Here is a 21,010-nt window from a genome sequence, read left to right on the forward strand (position 1 = left end):
GTGGTGACCAAAACTAGAACAAACTGAGACAGGCTCAGAAGCAAGTAGAAACAGTAGCAAACCCAAAAAGAGTGCCAGGTTTAATTTGCACTTTAACATTCAAAGTCTACTAAGTGGCAAACCTAATGTGGTGTAAATAAACCAGCAGATAATGCATTTACAGAACATAATGTTATTTTAACAACATCAATTATTAAACAGCAGCAGGCCATCTGTACATCTAAAACAACAACTCTTAATCTATAACTAAACTGCTGAGGGATAATGATACTGGAATAAAGCAAAGACCCCAAAGCTAGGCCATGCAGCGTCAGGCTGTTATCAGCAATTTTATAAAACAGAAGCTTAATTTATTAAATTATATATACACACACACACCCAGGAAAGTTATTTTTAAACAGAAGACAAAAACTTTTATCTTAAACTAGCTAAGTAAAATTGTATTTTATAGAAAAATGAACTAATGTCCACATATTTAATATTCTGAATAGGCTATATCATATCGTTTATGACATAGTTAACAAGTTTGTGGATAATTTGAAAAATAAAGGAAAAACTAAATAAAAGTGAAACATCTGTCATACAGTGCTATTCTATAAATAATAATAAAAATTATATAATATTTAATATTGCATTTTTGTATAATTGTCCAATTACATACTATATTACATTTCATGTATTCTTGGGGGCTGCTTAATTTACTTATGCCTCTATCTACATATGCTTAATTGGTTTCTTAAATTATTGCTAGGCAAGACTACATAGTATAAAACAAATAATTACATCACATTAAAGAATGACCCTCTACAGCACGATCCGAACCATTTACTGAAATGAGCTTTTGCTGAACACCGCTGCTTTATTTTAGTTTCAGAGTGTGATCCTGCGACACGCCAGAAGAGGAAGACAGCGACACACCGCAGAGATTCAATTCACTGGAATATTAAGAGCATTTGAAATGCTAATATTATTCTGTAAAATTATCTAACAAAACAGATAAATCTTACTGAGCACACAAAACATTTTCATGTTCAAATGTGTTTTATTGTACCAGCTTATTTTGTTTGCTTTTCCCTTCCAAGATAAAACAATCTGCATAAATGTGGAGGTAGAAACAGATTTCTGTGGAGAGATACAGCTCATTCACACACACACACACACACAGACAAACACTGTAAGAGCAAATCTCACGTTAAACATGTCCTTCTTATATTTCAACTCCAATCAAAAGAAATGATATGTGATGTGATTATCCTCTCCAGTTCTCAATACTGTAAACTCATTAATTACATGACACTATTCCAGAGGATTTATATCATTGATGCTGATTTAAATGTAAAAATGTATTATATTCTCATGTTTAGTAATAAGAATCACCTCTGAGATTTATGGGAAGCATGTCCAGACGATATCCATAACACTTGACAACTATTTTAAATGTGCTTAACTATTATTAAAAATAGTGTAATAATACATAAAAAATAAAAAAATAAAATAGTTTCATGAGATTCACTTGCAAAGGTGTTTTTCGATGGGTGCTGTGCATCAAAGTGATCCATAAACTGTTAACGTCTTCCTGTCATCAAATAAATACAGTTTAAGTAAAGTGCTAGAGAGGTTATGACACTTCACCCAGTGACCTCGGTAATATTTCCTAAGTGTATCCCGTACGCAGCCGTGACACATGGTGAATTGATATGAAATCAGTCATTAATGTGATTCAGTTTTCAACCAACACTGGACTGGTTTGTTTGCATGTAACATTAAAGAATGTAACCGTGGAGCAGTGAGACAGAAAGAGAGCAAAAAAAGGTGAATATTTCAGTGAACAGGAGAGCAAACAAGCAAGAATGAAATCAAACTGTCAGAAGAAAAAACCCTGCAGGAGTAGAGGCTCGTAACTTTGGCTTCATTCGATCCAGCTGAGGTTCAAGCAGCGAGCGATGAAGGCGTACGTGTCGGCCACCTCCTGAATGACTTTACTGGTGGGCTTTCCTGCGCCGTGGCCCGACTTTGTGTCCACGTAGATAAAGAGAGGGTTTGACTGGCCGGGCCACTGACCGATCACACTCTGCAGTGTGGCGATATATTTGAGCGAGTGCAGCGGCACCACGCGGTCATCATGGTCACCCGTTAACAACAATACAGCGGGATACTGAACCCCGTCAGCTTCTGGGACACGGATATTATGAAGAGGAGAAAACCTGCAGGGTCAGAACGTTTACAGCTCTTTAAATTCAGAACAGTTATGATATCTTACTATGTTAGTTATGCACTTATGTTTTCCTGTAGTACTACTGTAATCTCAGTTGGCCAGATAATGATTTATCTTTTCTGAATTATAAAAATAAATAAAATTATACATATATAACAGCCATTATGACTTAACAAGCGGATAAAATGCATGCACAATAAAATCAAACGCTGAATAAAACTGAATAAAATACAATAAGAAATATTTAAATGCAAAATGTTCAGCTGGTGAATCTGTAGTATTTAAAGATTATAGGTATATAATCCGTGTTATTTTAGGTTTAGTTATTACAATATCTTAAGATTTGAAATTAGCTTTAACATTATGTGCTTTTGTCATTTTTATAATTTTTTTTAATCCTATTTAGCTTTAGTTTATTTTTATTTTAGTACTTTCAGGTAATTACCAAGGCCAAATTTTTCCATTTAAGCCTTAAATTTTATTTCAGCTTTATATTAATTACTGAAAACAACTGAACAGTTTAAGTCAACAACAACAGTGTATATTATAAATAACAGAAACGTATACATATTATTAAGGAATACTAATAAATTCATTAAATAATTTATCCATATTGATATTACCATATTGTATAAAACCAATAAGCCACTTCACGCCGTGCATTACAATGATTTTACCACAGTTAATGGGGTAAAATCACAGTAACAGAATGTCTAGATTGATGTGCTGCTTTAACTGAAATGCAATTATGTCTCAGAAGTGTCACTGGGTCTGTGCAAGTTGCAATGTATCTGTGCATCACTGAAGCAAGTAGATGTAAACTTACTTGATTAACCAATCAAATTGCTCTTTGATTTCCGAGCAGCCGAAATCAGTGGTCCAGGCGTGTCCGATGGTGTACTTATGAAACTTTAACATGTCCATGACACCGACCTGAGCCACAGCACAGCCGAACAGATCAGGTCTCTGATTCACACACGCAGCTGCAGGAGAGAGCCGGGGTTTAGGACCAGGAGAACACAAACCTGTGTGTGTGTGTGTGTGTGTGTGTGTGTGTGTGTGTGCGTGTCATACCCACGAGCAGCCCCCCATTGGATCCTCCATTGATGGTGAGTTTTTTGGAGGAAGTGTAACCCTTCTTTATCAGATACTCAGCTGCACACTGAAAGTCAGTGAAACAGTTCTGTTTATTGGCCAACATCCCCGCTGCACAGGAAGACAGAAGAGAGAGACAGATTTCATTAAATGCAACAGAATGATAAAGATATATATATCTTTCAAATGCAAACTACACATAAAATGCAACCATCACTGTAGAATTTACACTACTTTTAACAAATATTTAAGGGGAATGTAAGATTTTGTAACAAATCCTTACTAATTTATTTTGATAAAAAATACTGTAAAAACATTAAAATTGTGAAATATTATCGCAATTTAAAATAAGTATTTTCTATTACTAAAATGTAATTTATTCCTGTTTTGTAAAGCTGTATTTTCATCATCACTCCAGTCTTCAGTGTCACATGATCTTCAGAAATCATTTCTGATTTACTGATCAAGAAACATTATCAATGTTGAACACAATTGTACTGCCTCCTATTTTGTAGAAATCGTGATGCATATTCTCAGGATTTTGTGATGGACAGAAAGGAAATGGAAACATTAAGTATAATTAAGTATATTAAGTATAATCAATTTCACTTTTTTCATCAAGTGAATGCATCCTTGCTGACAAAAGGTGTTAATTTCTTTAAAGCAAAATCAAACCAAAAAATCGTACTTACCCCTGAGCTACTGTACTATTTAAATCAAATGGAAGCCATTAATACATGGCACACAATTTGCTAGTATTTTATTATGAAAATCTGTGCAGCTCAATCCCTGACAAGCTCCAGAATTAAAGTCACATGCCTTTATGCCACGTCTCTCCATATTCTCCACCTCCTCTGATATTGGCAACAGCTAAAACCCCTCCCAGATGCCTGACGAATATCAGCCGAGAGACACTGAAACACAGAGAGCGAGAGACAGATGCTTACAGGAACAGCACTGCATCAGTGGAGTGTGTGTGACCAGACGAATGTTTCTGTGTTTGGTTTTTATTGCACCTGTAGCTGGGTGTGATGGAAATGTTGAAACCTCCGTATCCGTACAGGAAGGCAGGATGGGAACCGTCCAGCTTGATTCCTTTCTTATGGACAATAAACATTGGGATCTGGGTGCCGTCTTTACTGGGATAGAAGACCTGTAAGAAACAAGCAGACAGGAAGTGAAGGCGATCGTACGGCAGACGGACAGATGAAGCGTCTGCGAGTGTCTCGCTGTACCTGAGTGGTCTGATAGTCAGCAGGACTGAAGCCCTTCACCGTGACCTCTCTGAAGATGTGCGGCTCTAGCGGCTCTTTCGTCAGATCGCAGTGATAGATGATCGCTGCAGGAAAACACAACATTACCTGACTGCTGTATACGAGTTATTAAAGGGATAGTACACCCAAAAATTAAAATGTTGTCATCATTTATTCACTCTCACGTTGGTCCAAAACTGTATGAGTTTCTTTTATCTGCTGAACACAAAAGAAGATATTGAATATTGTTGGTAACCAAACAGTGGATGGCACTTCTTTTTTTTTTTTCATACTGTGCAAGTCAATGGCTAGCGTCAACTGTTTACCAGCCTTCTTTAAAATATATTCTTTCAGAAGAAACAACTTGAGGGTGAATAAACAATAACAGAATAAAACTTTTTGTACGAACTGTCCCTTTAAGGATCAAAGTTCTTCATTTCAGAAGCTTCTGAATCTCGACGGACCTGGAGAGAGAAACGAGGTGAAGCTGTAGAAGATCTCCGAGTCTTTCTTCCTCCCAGTGAAGCCCACAATCGAGCCGACATCGAGCGGAAACGTGTGTATCTCCTCCCCCGAGGACAGATGGAACATCTTCAGCACGTTCTTCACGTCATGGAGGAAACACACAAACAGGAACCTGGAGTGTGTGCAGGTAGCAAACACTGGAAGAGAGAGATGTGAGAAATAGAAGAGAAAATATGGTTCAGTTTTTGCAATATTTAAATTGTTTTTATTTGAATTATTTAAAAGTATAAAAGATTAAGCCCAATTTAGATAGATAGATATATAGATAGATAGATATATAGATAAAAAGTATTGGTTAAGTAAAAAAAAAAAAGTTAAATTAAAATGTATTCAGCAAGAATGCATTCGAGCAAACAAAATTGACACTAAAGACATTACAAATGTCGATATCAATTCTAGATCAAATTGCACAATAATTCAAACAGAATTTTTGCAGTAATCAAAGAAATGTGAAAAAACTGATATTAGAGAGGACCATTATTAATAATTGAGTACAAATGACCAATGAGCAGCAAATTAGAATATCAGAATGATTTCTGAAGATCATGTGACACTGATTTTGGAATATATTACAATAGAAATTTTACAATTTAGAACTATTTAGAAAATAGTTATTTTAAATTGTAATAATATTTCACAATATTACTGTTTTTACTGGATTTTAAAAAATGTATCGTTGGTGAGTATACATGTCTTCTTTCCAAAAACATATTTTTTTAAAATATCTTAAAATATCTTAAATTAAAAAATAAAACTATTTTATTATATTATATCCATATATTACTATATGTTATTCTTTTTAAATCAACAAATTGAAAAAAAAACACACAACCAAAAAAACTGAATTTACAATACATTTAAATTCCATAATGTAAAAGAGAAAAAGTAATAATGTTTTGATTATGAGATCATGAATTATGATAATTTTTTCTTGCAATCACTTGCAAATGAATTAGGCGAAATAAAACCAGGGATATTCATTGAGAAAGTAATCACAGTGAATTCTGATTTGACGTGATCTCATTTAAACAGCATCTCTGCTCACCGATGACATCTTTGTCATGTTGAGGAATCAGCTCTTTCCATTGGCTGATGGACGGCTGGCCGAAGTCGATGTTAATGAGTCGATATTGAGGAGCGTCCAGGTTGGTTTTGAAAGTGAAAACGGTTCCTTCATTTGTGACGTATTCATACTCCGCATCGAAGTTATCAATCAGCTTCACCCATGGCAACAAACCTGTCCTCATTAAGATATACATGAGATCCTGTCAGCAGAAAGACAGCATGTTCATCTGAATAATAATGTTTCTGTGTGTCTGTACCAGTGATTCCCTGCGGCACGGCGTTCAGGTCACAGAACCACAGTCTGTTGACGGGGTCACAGCCCTCTCGGATGGACAACAGCACATAACGACCGTCATCAGACACCTGAAAACATACACACAGACGTCATTCATCACATAACACAATCAGAAACGAAGCACCATCTGTGTGTGTGTTACCTGTGTGTCTTACCTCAGCACCGCTCATCCATTTCGGTTGATCTGGAAATTCGGCACACAGGACGTCCTGAGACTGAGGGGTTCCCAACACATGATAGTACAGCTTCTGGTGCAGGTTAGTGGACGTCTCAGTGCCTGAGAGACAGACAGACAGACAGAAGTCTATCAAGATCTCTTACTGGTGTTGAAACTAATGCAGAACTACATAAGTTAACGTGAACTGACAAAGAAAAATACCTCTAAAGCATTTATTAATCTTAGTAAATGCGAGTACATCAATCAAAGTAAAGTTATATCTTTTAACATTATAAAAGACCTCTTATTTATTTTTTTAAAACCTTATAAATATTTACTATTTAAATACTTGTGCCTCACTGTAAGCATTTCAATGCATAATTTGTTACTTAGGATTTTTTTTTGCACATGACTAATAAACCTGGACCTGAGCTGACATGAAATAACGATGAACGGTTGTATTTTTATTAACTAATATTAACAAAGAAATAAATACTGTAACAATTATGTAATTGCTCAATGTTAGCAAATGATAGTTTGCTTGAACTACTGTTAATAAATGGGACCTTATTGTTAACTGTTACCATTAAAGCAATTAAAAAAATCAAGCAATTTTTGGTGATTAAAATAAAATACAATATAAATATTAGGTGAAAAACTTAAACAAAAATAGGAAATTATATAGGTTAAAGTGCTAAAACTACTCAAATTAAAATGAATAGAAAATGTATAACATTAGCTGTTAAAAATATTGAAATAATATTGAAATAATATTTAAAAAGCTGAATTAAATTATAATATAGAAATACTAGATTGAAAGGTTAGGTTAAATTTCTAAGAACATTCAAACAAAACAAATAATTATAAAAATAAAGCTACAAAAAGAGAAATATAAAAAAAAACTAAATTAAAAAATAATATTAATAAAATTGGCAAACACACATAAAAATACCAAAGCTTAAAATGAGATTGAAAACTGAAAATATAAAGATACGTGCTAATATAAAATATTAATAAATACTAAAAAGGATGTAAATACCTAACACTGTCTCTTATACCTGCATGTGTGAATTTGTGCACCACGTGTGTTAGTGTGTGTTTTTACCGTCACTCTTGCCCTCCTGCTCAGGATAAGAGTTATAGAAGAGTCCCTTTCCGTCGTGAGTCCAGGACATGCAGGTGAATTTGACCCTCTCCAGTCGGTCCTCCAGAAGCACGGCGTCATCCACACGCAAGAAGCGCATCTCAACCCAGTCAGAGCCGCTCGTGCTGGTGCCGTACGCCAGGTACTCGCCATCCTCAGAGAACGCATAACCTGAGATTAAACCACGAGACTTAGCTGACGGTCAATACAGCGATACACACTGCATCAGACAAACTCAGAAACATCAAGCACCTCGTAAAGCGACCGTGCCGTCCTCTGAGAAGGTGTTTGGGTCCAGGAACACACTGGGCTCAGCTTCGAGGTTCTCCTGCATGTACAAAACACTCTGGTTCTGCAGACCAGTGTTGTAAAAGTGAAAATACCTTAAAAAAAAAAAAAATGGGTTTATTAGGGCAGGACTTCAGGGAACATACACTTCCTTTCAACAGTTTTTTCATTTTTTTTTATGTTTTTGAAAGACATCTCTCCTGCTCACAGAGAATGCATTCATTTTCATAATGTCGTGAAATATTATTGCACTTTTAAAATAACTGTTTTCTATGTGAATATATTGAAAATTTAATTTATTTCTGTGATCAAAGCTGTATTTTCAGCATCATTACTCCACATCATTAGTGTCACATGATCTTCAGAAATCATTGATATGTTGATTTACTGATCAAGATACATTTTCTGATTATCATCAATTTTGAAAAGATTTGTGCTGCTGAACAGTTTTGTGGAAATTGTGATATATTACCATTTAAAAGTTGGGGATATGTACAATTAAAAAAATAAAATATTTATATTTTAGCTATATGAGCTAAAATGACAGTAAAGGTATTTATAATGTTACAAAATATTTATATTTCAAAATAGTGCTATTCTTTTGAACTTTCGATTCATAAAAGAATCTTGAAAAAAAAATATCAAATTTTTCCAAGAAAATGATTAAACAGTACAAATGTTTTCAACATTGCTAAAAATCAATAATAATCGATAACTAAGCAGCATATCAGAATGATTTCTGAAGGATCATGTGACACTGAAGACTGGAGTAATGGCTGCTGAAAAATCAGCTTTGCATCACAGGAATAAATTACATTTTAAAACATATTCAAATAGAAAATATTACTGTTTTTTCATCAAATAAGTGCAGCTTAGGTAAACATAACAGAAATCTTTCAGAAACATACAAAAACTGAACTATTCCACACATTTGACTGTAAGTGTATGTGCTCACAAATACAAAACAAAAACATGGAGAGCATTTTATATTTTATTCTGTTGCAGTGCACGGTCTCCCATTCTAAACACTTAATTTCATTCGTTATTTGTTCACATCTCACCTGTTCCCGCGTTTGAAGGGGCAGCTATATTTGGGGTAGTCATAGAGTTCAGTCATACGGTTCTTAAAGATGTCTCTGATCTCACACTGCTCCAGGAACGGCAGGGTCAGCTGATTCTGAGCGTTCACAAACGCCTGACAGACACAAAAACATCACACATCACACATGAGTAATATCTCAGTTATACAGAATCATAATTCACGTGCTCGTGTGGAGATCACCTGTGTTTTTTCACTGTCAGGATCCTCCAGCCAGCTGTAGGGATCAGGAACTTTACAGCCATGATAGTCATCCACCTGATAACACATATACACATGCATCACATGAGCACTGAGGTCCCTATCACATCATAGTACAGGTGGAAGAGAACAGGGACTCAACCAATGCGGTGTATTTAGGGGCGGGACTATCTGTTTGATCGTCCAATCGTCCACAGGAAGAGTTTTTGGAGCATTTAGATTTTATTTTTATTTTTTTATTTTTTATGAAGCATCAATTTCTTTCAAGAACATAAACCCGTTTTATAGATTACAAACGTAGTATATGCATTCATACGACGGCTTTTAGTGCAACATTGAGAAAAAAAAAAAAATTATATATATATATATATATATATATATATATATATATATATATATATATATATATATATATATATATATGTATATATATGTATATATATATATATATATATATATATGTGTATATATATATATATGTGTATATATATATATATATATATATATATATATATATATATATATATATATATATATAAGATTACGAGAATAAAGTGGAAACATTATGAGAATAAAGTCGAAATGTTTAGAGAATAAAGTCTAAATATTACGAGATTAAAATCGAAATATTACAAGAATAAAAAATATTTATATATTTATATATATTTATTCTCGAAACATAGACTTCATTCTCTTACAGTAAATAAGTAACTTACTTATTTACAGTAAATAAATAAGAGAAATGGGTCTTAAATGTATGATAGATAGATAGATAGATAGATAGATAGATAGATAGATAGATAGATAGATAGATAGATAGATAGCCATTCATTCATCCTTTCATCTATTCATTCATGTCTTTTTTCTCTCTATTATTCAGTCACTCACCACTGATTCGTCCTTATAGGCGTTTAGATACTGGAAAGCCATTATTCAGAGATCTTCCGAGCTGATGAACAGATGAAATAATGTTAGGAAGAAATAAACCGAGACGAGTGTTGAAGAGTTTATTGTTGTAGAGCAGCAGCACAATGTCCGGAATCAACAGTCAAAGACTTCGTGCAAAGACAAACGCGCTGCTGGAAAAAGCGCCGGGATCCTCACAGCGCCCTCTGCTGGTCCCTCAAACACACGCCGAGCCGTGATCACGCCTCATGAATATTAATTAGATTCATCTTACGTTCATTCTGAATATTAATAAGCCAGTCTTTCGATAAGTGGTCATATCTTGTTAATTATGTTTATTGCAAACCATAGGCATACAGTTTAATTTAGTTGGATTTTACTTTTATTAGACGACTTTTTTTGTTATTTTAATTCCTCTTCTTTTTTATGTAGGCCCTGCTACTTTATGCAGATCACTGCACAGCGCGTGTATAAACAAACGACGTCGTGGGTGAAAGATTTTGAGTGAAAACTAAATTAAATAACGCACAATAAACATTATTGCCATCTTTTATGGTAATTGTTTGTGCTGTTTGGAGCTTTACAATCACCATCCCCTTCTCATGAAGGTGAGTAAAAATGACCTTATTTATTTATTTCTCTTGTAAAGCACTTTCATTTACAGGTGCATCTCAGTAAATTAGAATGTCGTGAAAAAATTAATTTCAGTAATTCAACTCATTGTGAATTGTGAAACTCGTGTATTAAATAAATTCAGTGCACACAGACTGCAGTAGTTTAAGTGTTTGGTTCTTTTAATTTTGACGATTGTCTCACTATTTCAACAAATTAGAATATGGTGACATGTCAATCAGCTAATCAACTCAAAACACCTGCAAAGGTTTCCTGAGCCTTCAAAATGTTCTCTCAGTTTGGTCCACTAGGCTACACAATAATGGGGAAGACAGACAGTTATCTAGAACACAATCATTGACACCCTTCACAAGTAGGGTAAGCCACAAACATTCATTGCCAAAGAAGCTGGCTGTTCACAGAGTGCTGTATCCAAGTATGTTAACAGAAAGTTGAGTGGAAGGAAAAAGTGTGGAAGAAAACAATGCACAACCAACCGAGAGAACCCCAGACTTATGAGGATTGTCAAGCAAAATCAATTCAAGAATTTGAGTGAACTTCACAAGGAATGGACTGATGCTGGGGTCAAGGCATCAAAAGCCACCACACACAGACATGTCAAGAAATTTGACTACAGTTGTCGTATTCTACTTGTTAAGCCACTCCTGAGGCATCTTACCTCGGCTAAGAAGAAGAAGAAGAACTGGACTCTTGCCCAGTGGTCCAAAGTCCTCTTGTCAAATGAGAGCAAGTTAAGTTTTTTATATCATTTGGAAACCAAGGTCCTAGAGCCTGGAGGCAGGGTGGAGTAGCTCATAGCCCAAGCTGCTTGAAGTCCAGTGTTAAGTTTCCACAGTCTGTGATGATTTGGGGTGCAATGTCATCTGCTGGTGTTGGTCCATTATGTTTTTTGAAAACCAAAGTCACTTCGTGCTTCCTTCTGCTGACCAGCTTTTTGAAGATGCTGATTTTATTTTCCAGCAGAATTTGGCACCTGCCCACACTGTCAAAAGCACCAAAAGTTGGTTAAATGACCATGGTGTTGGTGTGCTTGACTGGCCAGCAAACTCACTGGACCTGAACCCCAGAGAGAATCTATGAGGTATTGTCCAGAGGAAGATGAGAAAACAAGAGACCAAACAATGCAGATGAGCTGAAGGCCACTGTCAAAGAAACCTGGGCTTCAGACCACCTCAGCAGTTCCACAAACTGATCACCTCCATGCCACACTGAACTGAGGCTGTACTTAAAGCAAAAGGAGCCCCTAACAAGTATTGAGTACATGTACAGTAAATTAACATACTTTCCAGAAGGCCAACAGTTTACTAAAAATGCTTTTTAATTGGTCTTATGAAGTATTCTAATTTGTAGAAATAGTGAATTGGTGCCAATAGTGAATGATGTGAGCCAAAATCATCACAATTAAAAGAACCAAAGACTTAAATTACTTCAGTCTGTGTGCACTGAATTTATTTAATACACAAGTTTCACAATTTGAGAATTTTACAATTACTGAAATAAATGAACTTTTCCATGACATTCAAATTTATTGAGATGCACTTTATTTATTTATTTATTTATTTATTTATCTAGGCCTGTTTATTTATTTATTCATTCATTCATGCATTCGTTCGTTCATTCATAAAATTTTTAAGCCATATTTATATACTTAAAATATGTTGTTCTTGCAACACAGAAATTAAAATATCAGATATATAGAAAATCTGAAAATATCAGAATAATGTAAGTCTTCTTACAAAAGCTAATTCAGTTTATGTGTCTTCTTCATCAGAAAAGAGCAACAGCATAACTTCCAACACAAGATCATGGTTTTGTTTCATTTGAAAAAGTATCATGTGAGTTTTTTTATTATTATTATTCAGCATTGATTACGAACAGATATCAAAACTGACATTTCTGAGCTGTCAAATAGAGACCATGTGAGATTCTGCGAAATGCACATTCAAAGAGAGAAAGACTCAGAGGGGTGGAGGAAAACATCAGGGTGGAGTTTGTCTTCAGATGGTGTTTGAATGAAAACGCAAGTTTCTACACATTCAAGAGAAACAGAGACGGAGAGCTGGACTGCAGCGTCCTCCTACAGACATCTGAACAGAAGCTCACACTGACTCAACATAAGCCACAGTAAGTGCTTTTACTCTATTTGAACATGCATTTGGTCTGGCCTATGGAGCGTGTGAATCAGCTGAATCTCGGGCTGAAGGAAACCTCTTTAGGTCAGATGTTGAGTGTGTGTTGTGGTGGCAGCGCTGTGTGAGCGAGAACTGCTCTGGTGTTAAGTTTCATTCTTACTGCTTTTGTTACTTTGAATTCTCATATCAGTCTGACATGTCATGGACCTGTCAAATGTGTGCTTTTGGTCTTACTGCAATAAAAAAAGAAGAAGAATTGCATTATCTGAGTACAATTGTATTGCTCAGTAGTTTCTCACTTTATCTAAGATTTCATATAATCATCAACTTTGTCTCAGATGCCTGTGAAACTCCTTAGGAGAATAAAATATACAAATAAAACAACTGGCGACATACGGTACAATAAAAGCATAGAGCCATAAAATGAATGCAAATGAGCTAATGTTTTTTGTTTTTGATTGCAAATGTTGGAAAATATGCATTTGTTTTCATTCTCATTTGTGTTTTGCTGGAAATGTATCTAAGATGCAGATGATTTTGTTTCTTCAAAGTATATATGGTGAAATTTAGCATTGCGTCACTCGCCCACCAATGGATCCTTGGCAGTGAATGGGTGCCGTCAGAATGAGAGTCCAAACAGCTGATTTAAACAAAAAAAGATGCATGTTTGTTAGAAACAAATCCAACTACAAAATGTTGCTTCTAGCCAAGTATAAAACCATAATCAATAATAATGCTTCCTTCAGTCTAATAGTAATCTCATACTTGGAATTAGGAGAGAAATATGCACACATCAAGCAATGCAGGCAAAACACTATTTTGGTGCATTTTGATGTGAGTGTAAAAATATTTAACTGAAGGAAGCTTGTAAGCCAGAAGCAATGGTTTAACGTTAGAAATGTCTTTATGAAGGATTTATTTTAAACTGACATGCATATGTTTGCTTTACATGACATTAACTGATGGACTGGTATGGTGTGGATTATTGTGATGGTTTTTATCAGTTTTTTGGATTCTCATTCTGACGGCACCCATTCACTGCAGAGAATCCATTGATGAGCAAGTGATGCAACGCTATCGCCCACACGTAATTTTTCAGAATATTTTTTTTATTTTTGGTGAACTATTCCATTAAATCAAGTAGCAACCAGAACTCAACTGCATAGGGAATACAGAACGTTTTATCTTGCATTGATGATCATGTTGATCATTTTCTTGCCATTAACAGGTGTAATCTCCACTTGGATTGATTATGCCATCAAAAACAAACACAACAACTGCAAAGGAGAACATCACTGAACAAACTGAGGAGAAGAAAGTGGATGTGAGACACAACCATCATGTTAAAGATCAATGTGTGCCTGACTTTCATGGATGGAAGGAAACCATAGACCAGACATCATTACCCAGAAACCTCAGATTTGCATATCACAATCAGGTACACACATGCATAGATGCATAGTGGCACGATATTTTATTTGGACACCTAAATCACACTTAAATTGTGTGTGTTATAGTTAATCAAAACAATTTGTTGCTTAAAATAAAATAAATGTTAAATACATTTAGTCAAAATTTCTCATTTACATTTAATTTAAATATAAATATTGTGTATAGTGTGTGTGTGTGTATATATATATATATATATATATATATATATATATATATATATATATATATATATATATATATATATAAAACACTAAACTAAATTACTAAAACTAGTAAATAGTATCATAATTATACTAAATTAACACATAAGATTAATGTTTGAACCTGAGGTACATCCACTAAAAATAAATTCATTAAAAGTTACACTTATATGCTCATGCACAAAATTACTTCATATTTCAAAGTGTTCACAATGCAATTTTTGCATATAAAGAGGCTCTTTGTTGTCTTTTTTTTCCTAATGGTGTGCCATCAGAAGGTGCTGGGTGTTTTCACCACAGGGGTCATTCCTGCAGGGACCCACTTCGGCCCGCTGCTCGGAGAACATCTTCACCCTGAACATTTGCCTGCAAACATCCACGGAAAACACATCTGGATGGTATGTCAGCAGATGTGAGAAAGATAAGAAGCATGTGTGTGAGAAAGAGAGAGATCGAAAACCATTTTGAGTCATTGGGGTTCATATTTACCAGTCATGCTTCAGGGGTGTGTATGCTCGTTTTGGGTTTCTCTGACGCACTGCTCCTCGCTTACATGTGCCAGTAAAGCAACACACTCGTGTCTCACACACTGACTCAGCAAGGAAGTGGCTGACAGGCGCACACACACACACACACACACACACAGACAAAGAGAGAGCATGTTTCCAGAAAACCTTAATAGATCATTCTGATGAATTTGCAGTACCACTGAATTTCACACATCACATTCAGTCAATATTTCTGACGTATACGTTCATTTTCTCAGGGTTAGAAATTTGTGGGGGGAAAATGGCCTCAAAATTCTAAAATATAAAAAATGTATAAAACACTCTAAATTCATACTGAAATATTACAGATGTCTTATACAAGCAAAAAAAGGTGTATAAAATAGTAAATATTAAATAAATAATTATTTAGACTGAGAACTTACACTTCAATTTAAAAGTTTAAAGTCTGTAGGTCTTTTTTATATTAATAAATATATAAATAAATAATGTAATATTATGAAAATTTAATAATAAATGTATAATGTTATGAAATATTTATATCTTAAATAAATGCTCTACTTTTGAACTTTACATTCCACAAAGTATCCTGATTTACACAAAATAACTATTTACAACACTGACAATAATCATGTTTCTTGAGCAGCCTTGATGCTGATGCTGAAAATTCAGCTTTGATCACAGAAATAAATTACATTTTAACACATATTTAAAAAGACAGTTATTTTAATTTCCATTAATATTTCACAATTTTACTGGTTTTACTGTATTTTTGATCAAATGAATGCAGCCTCAGTGAGCATAAGATATGACCTGAAACGTTTGAACAGTAGTGACACATAGTAGGTTTTAAAGGCCTATACTAAATTATGCACTCATAAATGTAAAAAAAGAAAAGAAAAAAAAAGAAAAAATCTAGAGGAGTAAATATTGCTTTAAATGGAAATGAATTTGCTCTCTCTGCATGACCACATCAAACGCAAAGCATGCAAGTGCTATCTCTTAAGTTCAATATTAGACTGGAGGAACTAAACTGAAAAAAGAAAGAGAGAAATAGAAACAGGTGCTGTAAGGTCAAACAGTCGATCTGTTCAAACGGCAGCTAAAAGACTGAATCAACAACTAAACCACACCAACTCTCACTTTCACACAGTCGCTCGCGCAAACAGATGTGCACTTTCAATCTGAGAACAAAACACTAATCTCATGCGGTTTCATTTCCTAAACCCGTCAGGATGCTTATTAGTGCTTGCTAAGCAAACTATTGCCATTGCTCATACTGACACTGACGGATGATTAAAACAAGGTGGAAAAAAGTGTCATTTTTAATCTTCTGGTTGTGTTTTTATTCTCTTACAAAGATCTTCTCAGACGGGCGATTGCATCACTTCTTGTCTTGTGAGGATGAGAGAGGCAGCAACTGGATGCGCTGTGTAAATTATGCCCCGTCTCCTTGGCAACAGAATCTTTCCGCATTCCAAATTGGAATGCAGATTTACTTCTATGCCATGAAGGTTCTAATGCCGGGGGAGGAGCTACTGGTGGGGCGGAGCCTAAACCCTGAACAGCCAATGAGCACCAGCCTCAGAACTGCCTACCTAAAACAGCCACTTCCTACACACTGTGAGTGACGACCACATTAAAAGGCAAAATAAATTGTATTAGTTATATATTTTGCTGTTTCATGGGATTTCAGCTTCTAGGCTTCAAATTAACTCCATTTACTTAATTTGACACATTTCATTGGCTTTTGCAGCCATGAAAATAGTTCAGTTTTGGTTTTTAATGGCAAGGTGGTTATATTCCATTTAGTTTCTTTATCAAGTTAATTCAGGAACATGATTGGAACATTTTGTTTGTTAAATTCAAGTTTTAGTTTTTTTAAATGCCAAGCAAGCAAGTTGAGCATATTAGCATTCTCAAATAAACACTTAAACACGTCTACTTTTATTTGTGCACACTCACAATATCAACAAAACGTTGTGCTTTTGTAAAATAAACAAAACAAACATAGTAACTTTCTGCAGTCTCGATCTTGAGCAGGAACGCTTCACAAAAACTGAAGCAAAACTCAACAAATACTTGCATCACAGACACAAATATATTTATAGAATGCTATAAATTACTATTTTAAAACTAAATAATTTGTATCAAAAATGATAATAGACTATGTAATCCATAAAGATGCATTTCTGTCTAAAGGCGCTTCCAATGACAAGATAGCGAGTCAGAATCGTCAACTTAATACTATTTTTTACTCTATTTTCATTTGTTTGTTTGTTTTGGGGCGACTATGCCAAGATTTGTGTTTGCATGCAGTACAAATAGCCCACAGCTGTATTTTAGTGTCAGGGTGAAAATAACTAACTAAAATAAGATTGACATCATAATATTTTAAGAATAAAGTCAAAATTACAACAATAAAATGTTATACTGCGTGAATTTAATGTGAAAATTATACCTATACTCCACCAAAAAAAAAGTCTGTGGCATCAAACCTGTCGCGCTTAAAAACAGCAGTAAAACGTAGGCTTATTGATGTTTTGAAACTCTAATTGATTGATTTAATGAGACATTTGTTTCTATTAAATTGTTCCAATATTTTTTCAATATGCTTTCAAATATTTATTCATGTTAATTTTGTGCTGCAAATATTAAAGAGGAAAATATCATTGATTCACATGCCACTTGAACTGAAGCAAATATCTTATCTCACATTCTAAAACACATTTTTTGCTTGAATTTGATCTTAAATATGAAACTTTGTGTTATAATAAAAGTAACAAAGCACAAAGCTTTTTGCGATTATTTGGTGGCTTTTGCTTACGGGCCGGGGCTGACGTGGGCTGAATTTTCCTCCTGCAATGAGTCAGACATCTCCACTTCAGTAGCACTTACATAAATTACAGTTTATAGTCTTGTTCATGTCTATATCCTGGAGGTTTTTACAGAAGGGTTTGTTCATATATATTTCACCAGGTTTTGAACATTTTATTCCTGAAACATGGTGATTTTTTTTTTCTGGCTGCTGACATTTTTTTCTGATTCCTGGAGTGATAAAAACAGAAATAAAAAAATCCCAACCTTTAACTCTAATATTTAGACAAAATGAAACAAAAATTTTGAACCAGACACATTTCTGTAAACGTATACAAATTAGTGCATATTTAATAGATGTATCACTCAGTTACTTTTTTACCCTATTCAGCTAGGACTAGGTCATCTTGCCTTAAAGATTTTTCTTCTATTTTAACAATTCACTCAAATGTTCTCTGAATATTTTGTGTGTTTTCCTGCTTCAGCTCATTCTCAGCATAAAGATCAAGTGAGGAGGAGAAAGCGAGGTCACACGGTCACTGAAATCCTGGATCTGGATCGCCGGACTGATCATCACACAGAAGCTCTTCCCAACAAACCGTTTAACTCCATCACACAAAAGAAATATGGGGAAAAGGTGACCAGAGACCTGCAGAATCCAAAATTACCACCGTTTTTAATGACTAATGCCATCTCTGAGGTCTCTTTAAACTTGAAAATGGCATCTAGTGTAGGGAAGCATGTATACACCTCTGCTATCCCACAGTCCTCTGTGCCAATGTATATATGGCCTGTTATTCAATACATGCCGTCACATCAGCCAGTGGGTTTGGGCCGAACAACGCCACACATGTCCTATAATATTCCACCAATCCACATGTATCCATCTCTCTTGCATCCAACATCCAATAAGAATCATCTGTCATTAGCGTTGACCAGTAGAGGTGACTCCATAATTAAAGTGACAGACTCTGTAAAGAGAGAAACGAATCGGAAAGGCTCTACAAACCAACCGCCAGCCCTCACTAAAGCAACCGATCCGTCTCCGACTGAAGTGTCCAGTGCTGATGACATCACAGCCCCAGAGAGACTCAGCTGAGATGGGCGTGGCTTCCTCGGGTGTCTCCGCCTCCGCCAGTCACAGCACAGAGTCTCAGGATGGCCAAAAGCGACAGATTGTAGGTTACAAGTCTTTACCGTATCCATTACAGAGACAGAATGGAAAGATCCAGTATAAGTGTAACGTGTGCGGAAAGAACTTCAGTCAACTGTCCAATCTGAAGGTACATGGGTTATTATCTTTTATGGATCTGATTTATTAATTGCAGTTTTAGTTTTTCAGTGAAGAATGTCAGAGATGATGATATATAAGGATTTTTTTTTAAATTAAAACTGGTCGGAAATGATATATCAGGGTTATTATATTAAATTATTAACTAAAAGTAAAACCTTAAAATAAAATAAACATTATTCTGAAATAAAATATAAAAAAAAATCTAACAATTATTTTTTGTTTTTTTATTTCAGCTATTGCCAAGGCATCAGTCCTTGTTTCATTTCAGTTAGTTTAGAAAATAACTAAAACGGAATAATATATTTTTTTAAAATCTACTAAAAATAACAATGAACAACAAAATTTTTAAACTGTAACCAAATTTAAAGTGGAAAATATACTAAAAAGAATAAAAAATATTAAAGAACTATATAGTATATCAATTAAAAATAAAAATGTTTTTCAAAGACGTCTTGTGGCTCAAGGTTGCTGGCAAAAAGCTGCTTCAAATATTTTTTAAATATCATTTAGTCCTGTGAATATTCAGCATCATAACTCCAGTCTTCAGTGTCACATGATCTATCAGAAATAATTCTGATATTCAGATTTGTTGCTAAAAATTTTTTTTTATTTTTATTTATTTATTTATTTTTCACTAAATCTCTCGGTTCTCGGCTTTCTGTTCTTCAGGTGCACCTGAGGGTTCACAGCGGTGAGAAACCATACAAGTGCAATATCTGCAGGAGGAACTTTTCCCAGCTGGCTCACCTTCAAAAGCACATCCAGGTTCATACAGGAGAGAAACCACATGAATGCCAGGTAAGAGCAGAGCACACAGAGGAACATCTCACAGATGTCTAGCAGAGTCAGTGGAGATCTCATATGTCATCTCGTGTGCAGGTGTGTAACAGGCGCTTCAGCAGCTGCAGTAACCTGAAGACTCACCAGCGGCTGCACTCGGGCGAATCCAAAGGTTTGATCTGAGTGAAGGAGCAGCGAAGCTTGAGGCTGCCATGGAGGCGGAGTCTATCAAGAAGATGTGTCAGGTGTTCTGGCCGGGTGCAGCTCCACCTGTTGTCCAGCAGGGAGCAACACAAGCCCAAACAGTAGTGACACCTGATTCATCCAGCTCTCCTTCTCCAGAGATTTCCATTAGACAGAAAGAAGGAGATCAGTAAATTGTTGATTGAGATTGAGATTTAATTAAATTAGCACTTTTATTCAGCAAGGATGCATTCAATTGATCTAAAACTAACAGTAAATACATTTATAATGTAACATTATATATTATTCAAATAAATGCTGTTCGTTTGAACTTTCTATTTTTTTAGAATCAAAAAAAAAAAAAAGTTTCCACAAAAATTTTGACTTCTGAAGGATCATGTGACACTGAAGACTGGAGTAACGATGAAAAAAATACATTTTACAAGATATTCAAATAGATAAGTTATTTTAAATTGCAATAATATTTCACAATGTTGCTGTTTTTATTGTATTTCTGATCAAATAAATGCCTCGGTGAGCTTAAAGACTTAAAACGCTTACTGAGCCAAAACTTTTGAATGATAGTGTGTGTGAATGAACAGCATCTAAATGCACAGTGCTTAATGTTATATAATGTTGTCAAATGTTGTCATTTGTTTTTTGTTATTAAAAAAACTACTGACATGTTATATATTTTTAAGGAGAGATTAGGGCAAGTAGTCACACTGGGTTTTATTTTAGTTTTTATCCAAAATCATAATTTTGTGTAA

At 34.8% G+C, this 21,010-nt stretch overlaps 2 protein-coding genes, 1 long non-coding RNA gene and 1 pseudogene across 3 annotated transcripts; 2 read left to right on the forward strand and 2 right to left on the reverse strand.

Moving 5' to 3' along the window:
• Positions 1–1,022: 1,022 nt before the first annotated feature.
• Positions 1,023–10,398, reverse strand: LOC113120672 (prolyl endopeptidase-like). Its single transcript, XM_026290636.1, has 15 exons — positions 10,226–10,398; positions 9,320–9,394; positions 9,099–9,232; positions 8,002–8,132; positions 7,711–7,920; positions 6,604–6,725; positions 6,411–6,516; positions 6,134–6,325; positions 5,028–5,225; positions 4,546–4,649; positions 4,327–4,463; positions 4,130–4,224; positions 3,290–3,421; positions 3,042–3,198; positions 1,023–2,204 (listed from the first exon to the last, which is right to left on the reverse strand). Exons 1-15 carry the CDS (start codon positions 10,265–10,267, stop codon positions 1,910–1,912), a joined length of 2,130 nt encoding a protein of 709 aa, XP_026146421.1. The 5' UTR covers positions 10,268–10,398; the 3' UTR covers positions 1,023–1,909.
• A 127-nt stretch (positions 10,399–10,525) lies between these two features.
• Positions 10,526–20,525, forward strand: LOC113120673 (PR domain zinc finger protein 1-like). Its single transcript, XM_026290637.1, has 9 exons — positions 10,526–10,851; positions 12,648–12,711; positions 12,789–13,000; positions 14,237–14,446; positions 14,936–15,058; positions 16,528–16,789; positions 18,469–19,266; positions 19,947–20,075; positions 20,157–20,525. Exons 4-7 carry the CDS (start codon positions 14,261–14,263, stop codon positions 19,080–19,082), a joined length of 1,185 nt encoding a protein of 394 aa, XP_026146422.1. The 5' UTR covers positions 10,526–10,851; positions 12,648–12,711; positions 12,789–13,000; positions 14,237–14,260; the 3' UTR covers positions 19,083–19,266; positions 19,947–20,075; positions 20,157–20,525.
• On the reverse strand, positions 14,962–20,161 carry LOC113120674 (uncharacterized). The gene is made up of 3 exons (XR_003294646.1): positions 20,025–20,161; positions 15,150–15,269; positions 14,962–15,051 (listed from the first exon to the last, which is right to left on the reverse strand). It is a non-coding gene; the product is annotated as an uncharacterized LOC113120674 (long non-coding RNA).
• Positions 20,270–21,010, forward strand: part of LOC113037897 (uncharacterized) — a 5,699-nt pseudogene continuing 4,958 nt past the window's right edge.

This window comes from Carassius auratus, chromosome 20, assembly GCF_003368295.1.
Source record: "Carassius auratus strain Wakin chromosome 20, ASM336829v1, whole genome shotgun sequence".
In the NCBI taxonomy this organism is placed as follows: Eukaryota; Metazoa; Chordata; class Actinopteri; order Cypriniformes; family Cyprinidae; genus Carassius; species Carassius auratus.

Bases quoted from the DNA above. Each gene is read 5' to 3' on its own strand.
- LOC113120672 (XM_026290636.1), bottom strand. From the start codon at position 10,267: ATGGCTTTCCAGTATCTAAACGCCTATAAGGACGAATCAGTG. The intron at 7,921-8,001 runs GTGCTTGATGTT...GTTTAATCTCAG, and splicing joins CGGCACGGTCGCTTTACGAG to GTTATGCGTTCTCTGAGGAT. The intron at 4,464-4,545 runs GTACAGCGAGAC...TGTTTCTTACAG, and splicing joins CTGACTATCAGACCACTCAG to GTCTTCTATCCCAGTAAAGA.
- LOC113120673 (XM_026290637.1), top strand. From the start codon at position 14,261: ATGCCATCAAAAACAAACACAACAACTGCAAAGGAGAACATCACTGAA. The intron at 14,447-14,935 runs GTACACACATGC...GTGTGCCATCAG, and splicing joins GATTTGCATATCACAATCAG to AAGGTGCTGGGTGTTTTCAC. The intron at 16,790-18,468 runs GTGAGTGACGAC...TTCCTGCTTCAG, and splicing joins ACAGCCACTTCCTACACACT to CTCATTCTCAGCATAAAGAT.